The 20,658-nt window shown below is 55.0% G+C and overlaps 1 protein-coding gene across 2 annotated transcripts; it reads left to right on the forward strand.

Moving 5' to 3' along the window:
* Nucleotides 1–775: 775 nt before the first annotated feature.
* On the forward strand, nt 776–20,353 carry ANKRD34A (ankyrin repeat domain 34A). Of its 2 annotated transcripts, XM_075907788.2 has the most exons (3): nt 776–1,196; nt 1,592–1,697; nt 13,346–20,353. In XM_075907788.2, exon 3 carries the CDS (start codon nt 13,437–13,439, stop codon nt 15,024–15,026), a length of 1,590 nt encoding a protein of 529 aa, XP_075763903.2. In that variant the 5' UTR covers nt 776–1,196; nt 1,592–1,697; nt 13,346–13,436; the 3' UTR covers nt 15,027–20,353. The 2 variants fall into 2 exon arrangements, with proteins under 2 accessions (XP_075763903.2, XP_075763902.2); XM_075907787.2 differs by lacking the exon at nt 1,592–1,697.
* The last annotated feature ends 305 nt before the right edge of the window (nt 20,354–20,658 follow it).

Consider the following 20,658-nt stretch of genomic DNA (forward strand, 5'->3'; position numbering starts at 1 on the left):
AGCTGAGAGCCAGCTGGCTTTACAGCAGCAAGATGTAGCAGCTCCTCCACAGAGGTGCTAGGTTCAAATCTAACTTCACACAGCTCTGTGGGTGGGGGGAATTATCCTGGCCCTACCCTTTCTGCCTGAGGCTCTGCCCCTTCAGGGGTGCTGACCTAGCCCACCCCCCCCCACACACACACACCCACCTTGCTCCCAGGCCTGCTATGGGGCCCCACTGGCTGTGAGCTTGGATGCATTTGAGTCCACAGCCTGGGGGCTGCAGACCCCCTAATTAGCTTACAGCTCTACAGCTATGAAGTCATTTAGGGAGTAGGACATGAAGGAGGGCTCTTTCCTTGGTTCTGTCACTGGTCTGCTCCAGTCATGCATCGGTAAGTCACCCCCACACACACACACGTCGTGCCTCAGTTTCCCCCTCTGTCTGATTTAGTGGGCATGAAGTGATGGCCATTAGACACAGGGTTTACCAACGGCTTTCAGCGCCCCCTGGTTTAGTTTTTAGTGCCCCCCCCCCTCCATACAGCTCAACTGGGAAGGGCCGCTCCAGACTGAGGGGAAGCACTGGAAGCAAGGAGGGGCGCCCCATCCCCTGGCGAGTAGAGCTTTCCATGGTACCCCCGGTCTCTAGTTTGGTTGGGAGGTCCCCGCACCCCGAGGACAGGCATGAGCCCAACCCTCCCCCCTGCTCCAGTTAAAAGCATCATTCCTGAGCACGAGTGACAGGCGGCGGGAGGGGGGGGGAGAAGGGGGCGGGCCCCTTTCCTATGGATCGTGGAGCCGCGTTCCTGCTCCGGGTCGCTGAATGGAAGCGCCACTTCGGGTCTCTGGGAAGGGCGCTAAAAATAGCCGCCCCGCGCCGGCTCAGGCTGTGCCAGTCGGTGGGAACCGGCGCCCGCCGCTCAGCGCCCGCCCCGCAGGGCTGCGGCGGGGAGCGGGCCGGACTGAGGGGGCATGCTGGGCGGGGGGGCCGAGGAGGGCCTGGGCGCACTGAATTCCTGCGCGGGGCCGGCTGACGCGCTGGCTCCCGGGGAGAGGGATCGGGCCCCCTCCCGCCTGCCCCTGCCACGCGCGCCCAGCGCCCGCAGGGGTCGCCGCGGTCTCCGGCCCCGCACCCTCCGCGGGCGCCCGCTCCGCTTCCCCGAGGGCGAGGAAGAGGCGTGAGGCCCGGACGGGCGAGGGCCGCTCCGCAGCAGGTAGGCGAGCGCCGGGCACAGCAGCGGGGGCGCCCGGACGGATCCAAAGAGCCAGCCCCGGCCAGGGTGGCAGCAGCCGCCGCGTCCCCCGCAGCCGGCGCCCGCGGAGAGCGGGGCGCAGCGGGACCGAGCCGGCTTTGCGCCTCGCCCGCAGAGCGGGTGGCGAGAGGAGCGAGCGGCACCTGCCTGGGACCGGAGAGAAGCCGGCTGGACAGCTGTCTGTCCCGGGAGCGTGTCGGTCTGTCCTGCGACCCCACCCCTCCCGCGGAGCTGGGTTCCAGACCGGCAGCTCGGGCGTTCCCCGGTGACCCTTAGTTCAGCGAGGCGTAATCCAGTTGCTATTAACTGTTAGTAATTATGAATCCGTATTATTATTGCATCTGTTTCTTTTCCAGCAATGCAAATCATTCACCTCTCCGTGCCCAGAGCTAGATCGGGGTCCACTCAGGTGCCTTCCCTTGGGGTTCTTATCTGCTGATCCACACCACGCCAGAAATCGGGGTTAGATTTAAAATCGAATCACGTTTTAGTGCCATTAGCTGGTGTGTTGCTTTAAATCCACCTGTTTAATAGAATTATCCTTTGATGTAAATAGGAATTTAAACAGGAACAGAATTATCCTTTGATGAAAAGGTTTTTCGCTTGCAGTATATATCTATATATATATATATATATGAGTATGTATATATACACACTCATATACATATACTCACATATATATATATGTGTGTGTGTGTGTGAGTATGTGTGTGTGTGTGTGTGTATATATATATAGAGAGAGATGTATATGACTGTGTATAGATATATACACAGTCATATACCTATACTCATATACTCATATATATGTATATGAGTATATATATGTATATGAGAAAATATATATATATATATATATGTGAGTATATGAGTGTATTATATATATATATATATATATATATATATATATGAGTATATGTATATGAGTGTGTATATATATATACATACATACACACTCATATACATATATATACTCGTATACTCATAAATATATATATATATATATATATACACACTCACACACACACACTCTCTCACTCCATTCAGTAGGTTGCATTCATTCTTATGTGGTTATGTAACCAGACGTGGGTGAAATCTCTTCCTAATTTAGACCAGAATATTTTCTTTCGCTCTCATCTCCCCTAAGAAAATTCATTTACATCGAAAATCCCAAAGCAAACGATCACTGGAAGAATTCTGAGTCCAGTACGTCCCCATCAGACAGTTTCTACACCAAAATCCCCTAGGCAGTTCACCTCTGTAGCAATTTGCCAAAAATGGAACCCTTCCTTTTCCAGTGGCAACCCAAAAATGCCACGCTTTGCGGCAAAGAAGCAATCTGGCTTCCCCCCTCTTTGTTTTCTCCTTTTTCATCCATTGCATGCCTTTATCTTCAGCATTGCTGCCGGAGCCTTAACGCTTTGTTTCCTAAAGACTTATTGCTCTGCGGGGTTTGGGGGGGATGTTTTTTTTTCCGACTTCTGAAAAGAGGCTGTGGGGCTTTTACCCAAAAACAAGAGTCTTGTCTTTGAAAGGTTCCAAAAGTGAAATGGTTTTTTATATGTAGACGTCCTACGGGGACAAGCATTGCTAGATTTGACCGAACGGGAGTGTATTTAGCCTGCATCCATGGACAATAAATGATGAAGGGTTTACAGGAGCCCTGAGATGAAATTGCCTGCTTTATTACACCCCAGCATGACATATGGATTTTTCTGATATGATTTAGGGCTCTCGTGGATTTCCTGTGGTGGAGCGCAGAAATGAGAGAGGCAATTTCTCAGTCATTCTCCCACAGCCCTAGAAATGGTGAAGGCTGTGTACCAACTGCCTTGAAATTGATACAGTAGCTGGGTTGGCAGGGGTGAGGGTCGCACAAGGAGGGCACTGAAGTCGGACCCAGGAGACCAGAGTTGAATTCATGTCCCTGCTACAGCCTCCCCATGTGACCTTGGTCAAATTGCTTCATCTCTTTGGGGGCCTTAGCTCCCCACCTGGAAACCAGGGATAATTCCCCTGACTCACTAGGTAAGGCGAGAGGCCCTTTGTCATTGTGACGAGTCCAGAGGGATCATGGGGAGAGTCTCCGTAGAGAGAGGGATATTGTCTAGGATGGTTCAGCTAGAAGTGGGTTCAATCCAGATCGTGTGGTCTTAGGAACCCTGAGCGGTGTCATGAACTCCAGGCAGGGGAAGGGGAAACTCACAGGTGCCCAAGCCCAGTGAAGTCAGGAGAAAGGCCGGGGCTTTGCACGAGGCCCCCAGGTTACCTGTCATGACAGCCCTCTCTCCAGTGAGTGGCCCTGGGGAACCCATAGAAGCGACCGCTCGGGCGAGGGCGGATTACTTATGGCAGAGGCTCCCAATCTGAGGTCCACGGAGCCCTGGTGGTCCATGATAGTACTGCTGGGGGTCCGCGGGCCCAGCACGGGACTTTCCACCAGGCGATTCCCGGGCGGGTCTCGCCGTTCATGACCATCCGTTCTCTGCACTGCCTTTATGCTGGAAAAGGTTGGGAACCACTGACTTCCGGCACCAGACGTAGCTGCCTCTGAGAGCCCGACTCTGCCAGTCTTGCGGGAACAAAGCTGCCTCCAGGGTTGGCTCGGCTAAGGCAGGATTGGGCCCAAAGGTTGAGTTGGGTTTCCTTCGGCAAAGAGGGAAGGAGGAAACAGTCCAGGCTGCCGCCCCAGTGGGCCAGATCCGGGGCGGGTGCAAATCAGCACAGTGCCAGGGACATCACTGGGGTAACACTAATAAGCAACAGCGGAGCATCTGGCCCTCGGATGTCAGTGTCGCTCTGCCCCATTGACACCCGCCGGGGGTCTGACCCACCGACTCCAATTCAGCGACATTGATTTATACCAGCTGGGGGTCGGACTCCATCCTCTCCTTTTGTTTCTAAGGCTGGAGAGCCTCTAAATGAGCCATCAGCATTGCAACACTTAGATGGTAAGATCTCTGGGTCAGGGGGCTGGCTTTTTGCTCTGTGGGTGTATCAGACCTAGCCCCTTGGGGCCCTGACCAGTGTCCCCTCTAATTTTTCCCAATCTCTATAAGGAATACATTTTGTTCTTTGCACCCAAGCATGCATGAATGTGCACCACCCATAGAAATGCAGGCTGCCAGCATTCTGCTAATCCCCTGGGTGATACCTGAATCTCTCCTGGGTGGCCACCCAAGTGCTCAGCTCACAGGGAGCATTGGCTGGGACCCATGATAGACTCCTAAATGCTACTGGGATTAGGGTTGCCAGGTATCTGGTTTTGAACTGGACAGTTCGGTATTTGAGCTTTCTGTAAGGAAACAAATTGAGAAAATACCGGACATAGAAATATCCCGTATTTTCTAATTAAGTTAGTTTTATTATTATCATGAGTATCAGTACGTAGTTGTGTCCTGCCAGGCAATACGCAGCTACGCAGTAGAGAGGAGGGAGGTGGGGCCAGGGCGGGTGGAATCCCCGGGACTGTGCGCAGGACGGGCAGCACCCCAGGATCTGCGTGTGCCCAGGGCAGCCCCACTCCCCACCGGCCGGTTCCCCCCCCGCTCTCCCTGGCAAGCACCGCTCCCCCAGACTCCCTCCCGGCCAGCCCTGCTCACCGCCGGTTGGTTCAGCCCGGCCAGCCCCGCTCCCCCCAGCCCTCTCCTGGCCAGTCCCGCTTCCACCCAACCTCCTCCCAGCCAGCCCTGCTCACTGCCAGTTGGTTTCGCCCCCCATCTCCCCCGGCCAGCCTGCTCCCCTCCCGGCCGGTTCCTCCTCCCCCCCCAATCTGAGATCAAGTGTGTCTGATATTTTTTTGAAACCATCTGGTAACCCTAACTGAGATACAACCAGCCACTCAAGAGGCCTTGCAGGAAGCAGTCCCTTGTACAAGCCCCCAGCAAGTAGCAGAAAGACAAAAAATAATAAAATAAGGGGCGGGTGGAATCCGACAAGCTTGGTTATATTCGTGGAGGCCTCAACAGGGGCTCGGGTTATTTCGTTCTGGTCCCTGCAGTTTGCTTGCTTCCAGACCTGTGTCCCTCGAGATCCAGGGGAGAGAAACTGATGCACCAGGAGAGCATCTTGTTTCTAAAGCACCATGCAGGTCAATATCTCCTTCGGCGTCTTGGTGGCCAGGGGCTTCTCTGTCAGGGGACACAGGCCAGAATGTTTGTGCTGGCTGCCTCTTTGGTGGGTTGACTCGTTTTCTCTCGCCTGCCTTTTTGTGTCCCTGAAAGGCTGGGTAAAAGAAGAAACGCTTCATAAAAGCACATCATGCTTCGATTCCGATCCACAGCCCACCAAAGGCCATCGAAAGGCTGACACGGACTTGAATGGAGTTTGGATCGGGCCCTTCCATGGCCTTTGGCAGCTGGGTTTTGCAGTGGGCCTCTGAGAGTTAGGAGCCAAGTGGGAGCTGCAAGCACCTAACTCCTCTGGAGTTCTTTGAAAATCCCTTGCCTCCAGCGAGCAATCTCAAAGTGTTTTGCAAAAGGTGGGTGCCTAGCTCTGACCCCTCCAGTCTATAGCGGAGGAAACTGAGGCACAAAGCAGGGGCATGTTTTGACCAAGGACACACAGCAACTCAGGGTAGAGCCAAGAAGTGAACCCAGGAGTCCTGATTCCAGTCCCTTGCAGGATTCCCTTTAAGCTGAGTGCTTGGGTGGCCACCCAGGAAGGATTCAAATGCCACCCAGCTGATTAACAGCCAGCAGTATGTGTTTCTCAGATGGTGCACATCTGCACATACCTCCATGCATAGAACAAAATGTATTCTGCACATAGATGGAAACAATTAGAGGGAACACTGGTCCCTTGCCCCATCCACTATCCAGCATCCCATCCAGCTAGTACAAACCCCCGAAACTATTTTGATCATCAGACCCTCCCTGCTTTAACCACTCATGTGCGCTGCTCGCAGCACTGGTAATGAAGCCCAGGAACGCAGACTTCCTGGCCCATGCTCAAACCATTCTATCCTTGCCCCTCCTCCCTCAGAGAAAGCCCCTGGGGATGCGGGCTTACATCTAGAGCAGTGGCCCCCAACCTTTTCAAGCATACGGCCCCTTTTCCAATCTGTTAAAATGTTACGGATCCCCCCCAAGGGGAGCGGCGGGAAGCAGCAGCCAGCACGTTCCTTGGGCCGTATGGCTCCCTCAGCACCTCCCCCTCCATCTCCTGCCCATCCATGGAGGATACGGCAAGGGGACTATCGTGGCCAAAGGCAGCTCCTGCCCTTTCACTCCACTCTTGGTCGGGCATGGAGCCCTGGGGGAGAAAAAAAAGACAAGGAAAAGAAAAGGGAGGATCGAGCCCACTGTAGGACTAGGGCTATGTCTAAACAACACAAGTCTTCCGGAAAAAGATACGCAAATTGCAAACCACAATTTGCATATCTTTTTCCATTTCTTTTTACAGAAGCAGCTTTTCTGACATTCGGCCTGTCTCCACTGGGCCAAATGTTGGGAAAAAACCCTTTTTCAGAACATCCCTTCTTCCTCATACAACAAGGATTACAGGGATGCCGAAAAAACGCATCTGCTCTTCCGAAAAAACTTTCCTTGGACGCGGCAGTTTTCCCGGGAGGTATCCCGGAAAAACTTTGCAGTCTAGACGTACCCTGGGAGGGTGAGAGGGCTGGAGCATAAGGTGGCAGGAGGCTGGAGGGTGCTTCTTGGGGTATCAAGATCCCATCTCATGGGCGGGAGGCAGCGAGCGTGCGGCCGGTTGCAAATGGCGAGCCCCAGGAGATGGGTGGAAAATCCCAGTTCTGCAGTGGGCCCGATCCTTACTGGTTTTTTTCCTTCCCTTTCCTAAACTTTCCACGGACACCCCTACAGTACCATCACGGACTTTCCACGAACCATAGGTTGGGAACCGCTGCTCTAGAAGCAGAGAGGACATTGCTGGGTGCCAATAACAAAACAGACAGAGCAGGACACTTGCAAGGGTGTGTCTAGACTGCCTCTGCCGACAGAGAGATGCAGATTAGGCACATTGAAATCTCTAAAGAAGCAGGGATTTAAATATCCTGCACGTCATTCGCATAAAAATGGCCGCTGCTTATTTTCGGCACGGAGCTTTGTCGGAGAAAAGCAGCAGTCTAGAGGCTGATCTATCGAAAAACCAAGCCTTTTCCGAAAGATCCCTTATCCCTTATTTTAAGAGGGATAAGGGATCTTTCGAAAAGGCTTTATTTTCCGAAAGATCCGCGTCTAGACTGGCGCTTTTTTCCAGCAAAACTCCATGCCGAAAAAACGTGGCAGCCATTTTAATGCTAATGAAGCGGGGGAGATTTAAATCCCCGCTTCATTAGCAATTGTGATACGTCTAATTTGCATCCCTTTTCCGAAAAAAGGATGCAATCTAGACGTCGCCCTCGTGAAATGAGGTTTGCACAATCTTTCGAAAAAGGCTTTATTTTTCGGAAGATCAGACTCTAGACCATTTTTTTCTGACAAAGCTCCATGCCGAAAAAAGCGGCGGCCATTTGTATGCAAATGACGCACAGGATATTTAAATCTCCGCTTCATTAGCAATTTCGATGTGCCTAATCCGCATCTCTCTGTCGGCAGAGAGGTGCAGTCTAGACACACCCTTGGAGCGGGTTAACGGGCGGCTCCGTCATCGTCTTCCAGATGACACAGGATTTCAGGGGCCTCTCCCCAGCTTTGCAGTTCTGCACATGGATGGGTTTGGAAGGGACACTTTCCCCGAGTTAAGCATTGCAAGCTGCGCCAGGGTTTTCTCAAAATGAACGCTCCGTTGGCTTGGAGGGAAGGGCCATCCTTTCTAATATTCTTAATTTGAAAGATTATAGGCCAGGTTTCATGCGACAGCTAGATACGGAGCGACTCAGCGAGTAGAAGGCAGCTGAAGATTAGGTAGATCGATCGCTATGAAGATTAGAGGCGAAGGCGGAGATGTTTTAAGTTGCCGACAGTATTTGGATGCTCGTGTTAGATTCATTAGGAATTGACCATCCGAATCGCACAGAAAACGCCGGCCTATCTATTTTCTCCTCTCTCAGGAGCTGAGCTGGCTTTCTCCGACGTCTCTCCAGGTCCAGCCAGCCACACAAATTGTCCTGGGTAGCATTTGTTACTAGAGCCCTGCGCGGATACAAAATTTGTATCCGCATCTGGATCTGGAAAAATGAGCCACAGATATCCACAGCCACATTGGCGGATTCCAGCGGCTATCCAGCAGATATAAAGCGGATCTCTGCAAATGGGCAGGGTTCTCGACACAAAATTTGTATTTGCCTCCCCATCCACAGCTGCAAAAACACATTGTGGCTCCCCACGGATACAAAACGAGTCGCCGCAGATTTGCAGGGCTCTATTAAGGACCCTGTCCAACCCTAGCTCAGAGGACTGAGCTATTTCGGGGTGGGGCTAAGCTGAGAGGGGGCTTCTGAGAAGGGTTTGAGAAGGTTACTTGAAAATGACCATTCCTCTGCCAGCATCTGACCTGGCCAAAAGTGTGTTCGGGACACAAGCCCTGAGAGTCGACCCCTCCCAGGGTGGCACTGATGCGGTGAAACAAGGCAGCTCTCCGATAGCACAGGCTGGGATCTCAGGGAGAGCTGGCGCTTCAGCCATTGGCGAAATTAAAACTCCACTTCCAAAGAAACGCGACTCCCCGTCCGCCGCCGAATCATCCACGTGAAAATCTCCTTAAACAAGCAGAAACACTGTCTGCCGCTGCCGCATTTACACACGCGCACGGCGCGGTGTGCTCCCCTCTTCTTTCCCGTGCTCCTTCTTTGCACGCGTCGCACGCTGGATCACATGGGCCCTTCTTACACGCCCCCAAAGGATGGCGGCAATGCCCGGCTCTGCCACCGACTCCCTGGGTGACCTTGGTAATGTCACAGTGGAGCAGCTTTTCAAGCCCTCTGCTCCCGGTGTAACTACTTTACCCACTTGGTTCCCATGCTGTGCTCAGGACCCAGGATCCTGGCTCGCAGTCGCCTTCTCTAGCCATTGGACAACACTCCCTAGTGCTTTAGAATAGGAAGTGAAGACACGCCTGTTGTGTCTAGCTCAGCCTCCCTCCCCGCTGGATTTAGCAAGAAGAGGGCTACGGGAGGTGAGGCCTTCAGAGACGAACATCCCCCATGGAGACACACACACCACTTCGGGCAGAGGTCTCCTCTCTAAGCCATCGCCCAAACCCATCCTGCTTCGCTTGCTACCCAATGCCACATGCTACAATAGGGGCAGGCCGGATATGGCCCGTGGGCCGCATTCGGCCCACCAAGCCTTTGAATCTGGCTCACAGCCTGCCCTGCTGGGGCCCACAGGCAGCTGGCTGCTCCATGTGGCTTTCAGCACCACATGTGAAGGGGGAGGGCTTTGTGTGCTGCCTCCACCCCCTGTACAGTCTCTCAGCTCCCATTGGCCAGCTGCTGAGAGGCACATGGACCAACCAGATGCTTTGAGTGGCCAGGGGCTGCAGCAGGCAGGGAACCTGCTTGCGGGTCCTGCTGGGCTGCTGGCTGGGAGCCACCTAGATGATTGTCTCCCAGCCAGAGCCAGCATCTGGCACCCCCTCCCCCCACCGCACCGCAACTCCTTGCCCCAGGCTACCACCCCCTCCTGCCCTAGATCACCACTCAAAACCTCTGCACCTGCTCCCTCCCAGACCTTACATCCCCTCCTACACCCCTCTTCTAGACCAGAAGCCTCTCCTGCACCCATATCCCTTCCCAGACCCCGTACCCTAAACCCCTGCCCCGAATCACAGCCCCCTCCTTCAGCCAAACTCCATCTCAGACCCCCCCCTGCACCCTAGTCCTCTACCCCAAGTTCCCTTCTGCACCCCTCCTCCGTCCCAGACCCCGCACCCCCTCCACAGACATGCGGCTCTTGACCACTTGCCAAAATCTTGGAGTGCCCCCCCCCAAACATTATTGCCCACCACTGGGCTACAACCACAGGCTGCCGAGGCCTCTGATGGGGACAGCTCCAAGCAGCCTGAGTGGGCGCCATTCATCTGCAGCGCTCTGTGTCCATGATTCAATCAGGCCCTGGCTCCTGGGGCACCGGGTTAGGCGCTGGCGCCAGCTTCTGATGATTTGTAGGATGCTGCTTGTTCATTAGCCCTGCTAATTAGCTGTCCCTGTCTTCCTTTTCTCTGGCCATGCCTCTTTATTTCTCCTCTTCTGGGCCCCCGTTTCTCTCTTCCTGCCCTGCCTTTCCCCATCGCTCCTTCCCGCGTCCCTTCCACCCGCCTTCCCCGACCCTCAGCTCTTATTCTTTCCACCTGTCGCATTCTTCCTCTCCCTGCGCTCTCTTCCCCATCCCCCCCAGCCCCGTTCCCTGCTTTGCCCCTCTTGCCTCTCCTGTGCCCCGTGCGGACCAGGCGGACGGAGTGGCTGGGCCCTTCGGAGGAGCTGCGGCCTCTCCGTGTCTCAAAGGGTCCGGCACAGAGGACTTTGGGGAATCTGCTTTTATTCCAAGCTGGCAGCTTGCCCTGAACCAGAGCCCTCGGGAAGCCAACCTGCCACAGCCCCGTTTCCGTTGGCCCCAGGCCAGCAGCACCGATAGCCACTATGTGACCTCGCCCGCGACATCTCAGGCGCAGTAGGCAGGAAGCAGCCCTTTCCTCGTGCCCCTCCAGCTGGCAACTCCCCAGCTGCCAGGCAGAAGAGGCTGGGGGCGGCAGGGCGGGGGGGTGGGGAATGTGCTCACCAGCCAGACTCCTTTTGCTTCGTTAACTTGTTTTGTTCCGCCCCCCAGAGCGGAATTAATTACCCTTTTCCACGCGGGCGCCAGCTGGTAGGGTTTTCAGGCAGGCGGGGATGGGGAGCCAGATCTGCCAGTGCTGGGCGACGTTTTGCTCGGCATGTGAGCTGAGCGTTTAACTCTCCCGCGGCCGGCGTGTGGCGCTGGGGGAGCATCGCTCTGGCAAGATGAGAATGGAGCTGGGAAGCAAAAGCAGGCCAGGCTGTGCTACATAAGATCGGCCCAATGGGGTCAGACCACAGGGCCATCTCGCCCAGCCTCCTGTCTTCCAACAGCGGCCGATGCCCGGTGTCCTAGAGGGAATGAACAGAGCAGGGGATCAGCAAGGGATCCTCCTCTGTCCTCACACATGGAGCTTCTGGCAAACAGAGCATGGGGTCATGCAAAGAGCCACCCACAGACCTTTCCCTCCACGAAGGAATCGAATTCATGTTGAACCCCATTGTAGTTCGGGCCTTCACAAGATCCCCTGGCAATGAGTTCCGCAGGTTGACTGTGCATTAGGTGAAGAAGGAACCTAGCACCACCTAGGTCTAGGCTTGGATTAAGGGACAGTGCATTCAGCTACACTTGAGCTGAGCAGGACAATGTCCCATCTGCCATGCATGCAGGATGACTCAGGCAAACCTGGAGTCGATTCCCAGCTCTGCTCCTGGGCTGCTAGAGGATCTTGGGTGCTGCCCCGTGCCTCCGTTTCCCCATCTGCAAAATGGAGGGGTGATGGTCCTAAAGTTAGGGATTCATCTCGTCTGGATTGCTCTATTGCTGCCCCTTCTCTGACACACCGAGTGGGAGGAAGGTGGGTTTTCCTGCCCTAGGAATGGCTGAATTCCCACCTCCTTTGGCCTTTGTTCCCTGGGAAATCTGAATTTTGCAGCAGGAGTGAGAAGGAAAGGGGGGGGGGGAACCGCAAATTAGGCACACCCCTGCCAGTGGTCCCACTTCAGCACTGGGCCAATATTACAGCACAGAGCAACAACCGTGGGAAGGCCTGGTGTCTGCCAACAGGGGGTAAGCGGGGCGGGCTATTGCCTCTGAGCCTGGTGAGTCAAAAGGGCCTGGGGCCCTTTAAATCACCGCTGGAGTGTGGGGCTGCATGCTCCGGGTGGCGCTAAGGCTGGGGGTGTGGCATGGTGCTCCAGGTGGCGCCGAGGGCTGGCTACCCAGGCCCCGCCCCTTCTACCAGAAGCCATGCCCCTTCTGGGAGCACGGCGCTGAGGCCCCGCCTCCCACCTTATCCAGGGGTGCAGTGTGGCTGTCGGGGAAAGATGTGAAACAGAGGCTGTATCCCACAAAGGCCTTCAAAATCCCAGGGCACTTCTTAGCCAGGCCCAATTTCAATATGAACAAGGAGAGTCTGTCTGCTTAACCCCACCTCTTGGCACCTTCACTGCCTGTCCTAAATTGCTGTGCAGCCTGGGCATATGCCATTACACTTCTGCCTCACCACCTCCCCGCAGAAGTGGCTGCACTTCCGTGTTGGGTGAGTGATCCTTGCGCAGCGGTGCTGTGAGGCTATTAAACAGCTCCCATGTTCCACCCCAGAGCAGGCTGCATTTCAGTGCTGCTGAGTAATCCCCGTGGAGCGTAGCTGTGCCTTTGAAGCAGCGGGACGCTGCCCCCCAGAACTTGCTGATTTCAGCGTGGGGTGAGCATTTCCTGCGCAGCATGACGGAGCAGCTGTTCCCCAACTCCCGTGTTCCACCCCAGAGCTGGCCGCATGTCAGTGCTGGGCGAGCAACCTTTTTGCACCGTGGCTATGGGCTATTAAGCAGCTGCCCGCCAGCGCTGGCTGTGCGTCAGTAGTGGTTGTGTGATCTCACTGCAGCATTGCTGTGTGGCTGTTAAACAGCTCCCACGTTCCACCCCAGAGCAGGCTGCATTTCAGTGCCTGCTGAGTAATCCCCGTGGAGTGTAGCTGCACCTTTAAAGCAGCGGCCATGCTGTCCTTCCCCCCAGAACTTGCTGCATTTAGCGTGGGGTGAGCATTTCCTGTGCAGCATGATGGAGCAGCTGGCCCACAACTCCCGTGTCCCACCCCAGAGTTGGCTGTGTGTCAGTGCTGGACGAGTGACCTTTTTGCACCGTGGCTATGGACTATTAAGCAGCTGCCCGCCAGCGCTGGCTGTGCGAGAGTAGCGGTTGCATGATCTCGCTGCAGCGTTGCTGTGTGGCTGTTACACAGCTGCCGTGTTCCACCCCAGAGCAGGCTGCATTTCCTCACCGGCTGGGTCGTCGGCGAGATGCCTGGTCGTGCAGCTATTACCCAGCTGCTGTGCTCCAGCGTTGGCAGGGGCGGATGGTGTGCATGGCGCTGGACGGTGCTGCAGCAGTGTACGGTTCCATGATGCTCTCTCTTTCTCTCTCTCTGTGCAGGGAGGTGCAGTGCTTGTGTCATGCCCCGCCTCGCTGCCCGCAAGCCCAGCTTCCCGCCACGAGACCGCCCGGCCCCAGGCTCCGCCTGGCGATGAGCGAGCTGGCCGCCATGCCGCACGCGGAGGGGAGCGCCCTGCTGAAAGCCGTGGGGCAGGGCAAGTTCCGCCTCACCCGCCTGCTGCTGGAGGGCGGGGCCTATATCAACGAGGGCAATGCCCAGGGCGAGACCCCGCTCATCGCCGCCTGCCGGGCCCGCTACGACGACCCGCACAACAAGCCCCGCATGGTGCGCTACCTGCTGGAGAACGGCGCCGACCCCAACATCCCCGACAAGACCGGCAAGACGGCCCTGATGCACGCCTGCGCCGACCGGGCCGGGCCCGCGGTGGCTTCGGTCCTGCTGCAGCACGGCGCCGATCCCAGCGCCAGGGACTACTCCGGAGCATCGGCCCTGGTGTACGCCATCAACCGGGGCGACCGGGAGACCCTGCAGGTGCTGCTGGACGCCTGCAAGGCCCAGGGCAAGGAGGTGATCATCATCACCACGGATACGTCCCCCTCGGGCACCAAGAAGACCAAGCAGTACCTGAATTCGCCCCCCTCCCCGGGGCTGGAGGAGAAGTCGCCCGCCCTGTGCATGTCCCCCTCCGACATCGAAGTCAAGACCACCCAGTCGCCCGGGGCCAGCGAGAAGGAGGAGGAGAGGGACGTCTTCAACTTCACCATGGCCACCCGGCTGAGCTGCCCCCTGCCGCCTCCTGCCAAGGGGCTGGAGGGGGAGGCCTCCTCAGAGCAGCGGTCGTCGGCCCCACCGCCCAAGGGCCGGCCCAGGCAACTCAAGAGACTCAACTCAGAGCCGTGGGGCCTGGTGGCGCCCTCAGCCTTGGCCGCCTCCCTTGCGGAGAAGGCCCGGACGCCGGAGGAGAGGCTCACGGCCGAGGTGAACAGCCTGAGCATCACCAGGAGGAGCCTGCTGTCGCGGAGACACAGCATCGAGGGCCAGGAGCCTTCCGGTTTCAAGATGGCCGCCCCCCAGGGCTCCGAGGAAGAGGCCCCAGGGTCGGAGGCAGCCTGGGCCGAGAGGGTTCACTTCAGCCACCTCCACCAGCCTCTCTCGCGGCGCCACACGGCCCCCGAGGCCCAGGAGAGCGGGGTGGCTCCGGCGCCCGGCCTGCGGAGCACGGTGCACCCTAAGCTGACCCGCATGGAGCACTGCGAGTCGGACGCGCACCTCTGCCCGGACTCCATCCCCGGCTCCCCCGATTCAGGCCGCATCTCCCTGGAGAGGAGGAAATACAACGCCTCCCCGCTGAGCCTGCCGGCCAGCTCCTCCCGGGAGTCGCTGGAGAGCATCCCCAGCGCCGTGTCCCCCATGACGGGGCGGCGCCGCTCCCCGGGGCTGCTGGAGCGGAGGGGATCGGGGACCCTGCTCCTGGATCACATCGCCCACACCCGGCCCGGCTTCCTGCCCCCCCTCAACATCAACCCCCACCCTCCCATCCCCGACATCCGGGCCAACGGCCGGCCCCCCTCGCCCGTGCACCGGGGGCTCATCCCCATGGCTCCCAGCTCGCCCAAAGCGAAGAAGAAGCTGCTCCGGAGGCACTCCATGCAAACGGAACAGATCAAGCAGCTGGTCAACTTCCAGAACCTGCTGGCCCAGGGCGACCCGGCCACTTAAAGGGACAGAAGCCCCAACAAGGGAAAGGAGAAGACGAGGCCTCGATTTATTCTAGCCCCATCCCATTCACTGCCGCTGGAGCGGGAGATGGAGCTGGAGACTCCCCCATCCCATCTCTCCCGCCCCACGTGGGGTGGCGAGCCCATCGTGTCTGGGTTGTGTGTATCCCCCGCCCTGCTGTGCACTAGTGGTTTTATCCTAGCGATGGGCCGGGCCCCGGGGCCAGGGCATCGGCCCGGAACAGGAGCGCTCCGGCGCTGGGCCAGGCCCCGCCGTGGTGGAGGCACCGAGGCCGCAGCGTGGCAGTGGAAATCCCCGCCCCCAAGTGGAATCACCCGTGACTGTGCCACGTGGCCCCAGGGCACCCGGAGTCCTACGGGAAACGTGGCCTCCGTTGGGGGTGGGACGACAACGGCGTCTACCGGCTGCTCCCTCCTCCGTCTGGCATCCAGGAGGGACACGCGTGGGCCCCGTCCCCTTCCAGACACGGGCTGGAGACGCCAAGGCCGGGGAAGAGAAAGCGAATGAAAGTGCGATTTGGGGGCAAGTGCAGGAGCGTGGCCGTCGGAAGTTTCTTCCAGTTTACGGCAGAGGTTTGTGCCTGGTCCAGGTCCCCCCACACGTGCTGCTCCCTGCAATATGGTATTTATTCGTGTGAACGCCAGCTGGACACCTGGGTTCGCTCCCCGCCTCCGGGGCTGGGCAGCAGGGTCTGATGAGCGCAATTAAGGGAGACCAAGGGCAGCGTCTTCATAAAGGCCTAGTGATTTGTGACGCCCAAACTGTTCTTCGGACTCTGACGAGCACTCGCCCACTGGAAGTCAAACCCCTTGGAGGCCTCTCAGGTGGGAGCGCGGAGCTATTTTCGGCACGGGGCTCTCGTCCCAGCTTCGGGAGAGAGAGTGTTGTCTAATGGTCTGGGCATGAAGGACTCTCGGGTTTCTGCCTGTCTCTGCCACTGATGCGCTGGGTGATGCCAGACCAGTGATGCTTCCGCTCTGTGCCTCAGTTTCCCCATCCTGTCAAATGGGGGGTAATGATACCGACCTGTGTCTGTAAAGCGCTTTGAGATCCCGGGACCCGAGGCGCTATAGAAAGGCTACGTCCTCTTCGTTATTTATTTAGCATTCGGTCTGTGGCAGAGCCACGCCCGTAGACCAAGCAATATGACCGGGAACGCACAAGAAGTTATCCCCAACGTCTGGTGAGAGGGCTGGGATAAACCATCTAGGCCCAGGGGGAGGAACTGAGCAAAGCATCACCAAGCAGAAGAGAAACCGTTTCTGGGCCCGTCCGAACCTCGCTCTGTAATGTTAGCCCCGCCCCCCAGCGCAGACATGAGTTACCCTGATTTTCCACCAGGGGCGCTGTGCGGCGTGGGCCTGCGGCACAGCCGTACCTTGTCAGGGCAAGAGATTTGCACCGGCTCAGCGGCAGCGGTGCAAACAAACCCCATTGCAGACAAGGCCTTAAGCCCGTTTGTCAAAGGTATTTAGGTGCCTCACTCCCAGCAGGAAGATCTGGCCCCTAGATACCAAGTGATGCTGCTGCACCATGCTCAGGTTTCCTTGCACATTACTGAGCAATGCTGCGAAGTCCGAGTTAACTAAAGGAGTTCACGTTTGCACAGGTCTCCCGATAAGCACAAGGAGACTGAAATCAAGGCCCTCTACTCTGCAGACCTCCCCTCCATCCCCCACTCAGCTCCCTCTTCTGTTCGCAGAAATACGCTTCTAGTCCTAGTGGCAGCTAAGCCAACCTTCCCTGATTGGTGTGTATCTTATCCAGTGTGGCCTGAGCCAGTCTTTAGACAGCCTACAATGCTCATGCGAAGAGATGTGAACATATCCCAGTTGTGTGTTGACTCTGAACCCTACTGAAGGCCAAATAGACAACAACATTGTTAGCTAGTTCACTGCTGATTTTAGCGGAACTGTTGCACTGCAATTAGCATCTCACAATTCCCAATTATATCCCCAGGTACCGAAAGCCCCAAACTGCTCCTAGTTCAACTGGTACCATGCTTCCACTCCCACCTCCTTCCCCAATTGCTCTCAGTAAGCACTTAACCCTTTTTTGTTACAAAATTCTGCAGCGCACTGAAAAGGAAGGGCCAAATTCGTGGTTTGTGTTAATCGGTGTCTCACTTTGACTGTGACATCGCCTGAGAATTTGAGCTTAAAATTATAGGGGCAGCATCTGATTAAATTAGCCAGCGGAATAGCTAGCCTACTGTATCTCATGCTTGCCTGCATTAGCCACTGCCATGCTTAGTTTAATAGAAACCTTATTAATTCCGTGTGTCTGATGCTGTTCTGGGATTTCTAGTTTCCTGCAGAATCCAGGGCCTTTTGCTGCAGGGTATGGGGCTAGTTTGCTGCAGATACATGAGGCCTTCATACAGCTTGTGAGTACGGTTTCAGATCTGTATCTCTAGAGCCCTGCATGGATACAAACCTTAACAAGCAAGGATCAGGAGACACGCCCACCCCGCCCCGCCCCTTTTTCTGTGCCTAGGGTAGCACAAGCACAATGCTGCCCCCTGTTGGCCAAATGCACAAACTGCAGGGGGGAGGTTTCTTACTGCAGGCTTCTTTCGAAAGAAGCTTTTTTCGGAAGAGATCTTTTTTCTGAAAGGCTGTGTCCAGACTCAGGGGTTTTTTCGGGAAAAGTAGCCTTTTTCCGAAAAAACTTCCCCTGCGTCCAGACTCAAGCCGCGTTCTTTCGAAATTAAATCGAAAGAACGCGGCTTTTCTTTCGATGGCGGTAAACCTCATTTCACGAGGAAGAACACCTTCTTTCGAAAGTTCCTCTTTCGAAAGAAGGCGTTCTTCAATGTAAATAGGGCTTCTTCGAAAGAGAGCATCCAGACTCACTGGATGCTTTCTTTCGAAAAAGCAAGCCGCTTTTTCGAAAGTTCAATGTGCAGTCTAGACGCTCTCTTTCGAAAGAGGCTCTTTCGAAAGTATCTTTCGAAAGAGGCTCTTTCGAAAGAGGCTTGCAGTCTAGACATAGCCAAAGAGAGCATCCACAATGCAAAAGTGCATCAAAAAAGCGATCTGATTTTTCAAAAGAGAGCGTCCAGACTGAATGGATGCTCTCTTACGTGTAAGCTAGGATTTCTATGGGTGGATTGGCCACCAGGGCACCTGTGCGTTGTCCTCTTTCCTCTTCTTCCAAAAGAAATCCCTCTTCGCTGTCCACGCACTTTTTTTGTGAAAGAGCTCTTTTGGAAAAAGGCTTCTTCCTCGTAGAATGAGGATTACCAATGCCGGGAAAACCCTGCCGTTCTTTTGATTTTCTTGCAGAAGAACGCAATTGCAGTGTGGGCGTAACTCAAGTTTTGTCGGAAAAACGGCTGCTTTTCCGACAAAATTGTAGTGTAGACATACCCTCGGAGTTCTCTTACAGCTTACCTACTACATTCTAATCCACATCCATATCCACAAAAATGAGCTGTGGATACCCACATCTACATCCCAGATGCAGATACCCACATCTACATCCCAGATGCAGATACGGATGGATATAAAGTGGCTAGCCATAGACTTGCAGGGATTAATGTATCTGGGACAATGGTGGGGGTTGAATGTGGGGTTTTCAGTCAGCTGGTTAGAAGGCTACAGTTCAGCTGTGGAATTTGGAACCAAATTCACATCGCAGTGTCAAAGGCCATGAAAACTGGATGGAGCCCATCTGTCTGCAGCATAGATGTGGGTATAAAGCACTGATGAGTGTCCATGCAAAGTATGTCCCTGCTACAATGCCACTTAAGGAGTGGACCTGGGTGGGACTTTTTCCACAATACAGTTTTTCCATAGGAAAGGACTGATCCGTCCAAACCGCCATGTCCCACAGGAATATGTCGATTTCATCGACGTTTTCATTGAAAACCATGGAAACAACGTCCCATTTCGGCCGCCTCGGAACGAAACGTTCCCAGTGTTCCGCTCCGACGGACGTTTCCTTTGGCAGCCAAGCTTAGTGTCCCGCTTTTAACTTTTCAGAGGTCAGCGCGGAAATGGAATGTTTCCAATGTACCAACATAGAAATAACAACGAGGAGTCCTGTGGCACCTTATAGACTAACCGATTTATTGGAGCATAAGCTTTCGTGGGCAAAGACCCACTTTGTCAGATGCATGTAGTGGAAATTCCAGAGGCAGGTATAAATATACAAGCATAAGAAAGGAGTTCCAATCAAGAGTAAGGCTAGAGATAAGGAGGTCCATTCATTATACCTGCCTCCGGAATTTCCACTACATGCATCTGACGAAGTGGGTCTTTGCCCACGAAAGCTTATGCCCCAATACATCTGTTAGTCTAGAAGAGGCCACAGGACTTCTCAATGTTCTTGCAGCTTCAGACTAACACGGCTACCCCTCTGATACTCAACACAGAAATATCCACCAAAAAGATTTGGGCCGGGGGAGCTTTTGGGTTTGCAACAAAACAAGGCTGAGATTTCGGGATTCCATTTGGGAGAAGAAAAATGTTGACATTGCAAAAGGATGGGAAATCCCAGAACCCACCAGATGCCATCTTTAGCCCATGTGGTAGCCGTGCCTGCGTTGAGCACTGGAAGTCATGGTTCTCAATCTCTCATATCTGCCAAATGGCAGCTGTCACATGTCACACACACATGCATGCCCTGGACAGAGCCACTGAAGAATTTGTAACCAAACCCAGCTGATGAACCCTTTAACAAGCAAGGATCCTGAAAGGAGCCGGCCCCGCCCCTTTTTCTGTGCCTAGGGCACACGCACAATGCTGCCCCCTGCTGGCCAAATGCACAAACTGTGGGGTGGTGGTTTCCTACCTAGAAGTTGTCTTACAACTTACCTACTAAGTTCCAGTTCAGTCATACTCCAGCCTCAGGAGCCAAATTAGGGACCAGCATTCCCGAGGAGAGCCACAGTAGTGTGAATTCATTGCTCCATTCACTATAGGGACATGACATATATATATGATGCACACAGCCAAACGACTGGCCAAGTAGTAGTATTTTATCAGCTACAATTGGTTAATAACATAGTAAAAGCATCCTGATTGGTTCACTCCGAAGCCGCAGGAGACATATTAAAGAGCCAGTTGAAGCTCGCAGGCATCTGTCTGAGTATCACTGACCTATGGGGACAAAAAATTTTCACACAAGGAACTGATTTCTCTATGTATGTCTGTGTATGTGTGTGTGTGAGAAAGTGAGAGCGCAAGAGTCACTTCTACACTCCCCTCCTCCCCCAAGGGATAGTAAAGGCAGCAGCAGGCAGTGTTCTCTCTAATTTTTCCCCATCCCTGTGCAGAATAAATTTTGTTATGTGCACCAAAGGCTGTGTGGATGTGCACCACCAGGAGAAATACCTGGTGCCACCTACAGGCACTTTGCTAATCAGCTGGGCAGCATTTGAATCTCTGGGTGGCTGCCCAAGCGCTCATCTTACAGGGAACATGAGCCGTAGGGAATGTTTTGTTTTAAGTCAGTTGTGGATAGCAACGCATAGATGGGTCAGAACTGGATCCATTTCTCAGCTCATTCCCCAGATTGTAGAGCTGTGGCTGAAACCCACATGGCCTGTCCCTTTGGGTTTTGCTAAATCAGTACCCAACGGAGGAGGGGTGGTTGGACTGAAACA

The sequence above is a fragment of the Pelodiscus sinensis genome, chromosome 22, assembly GCF_052426305.1.
Source record: "Pelodiscus sinensis isolate ZL-2025 chromosome 22, ASM5242630v1, whole genome shotgun sequence".
NCBI lineage: Eukaryota > Metazoa > Chordata > Testudines > Trionychidae > Pelodiscus > Pelodiscus sinensis.

What these genes read in the sequence shown, in the direction of transcription:
- ANKRD34A (XM_075907788.2), top strand. Translation starts at nt 13,437, where the DNA reads ATGAGCGAGCTGGCCGCCATGCCGCACGCGGAGGGGAGCGCCCTGCTG.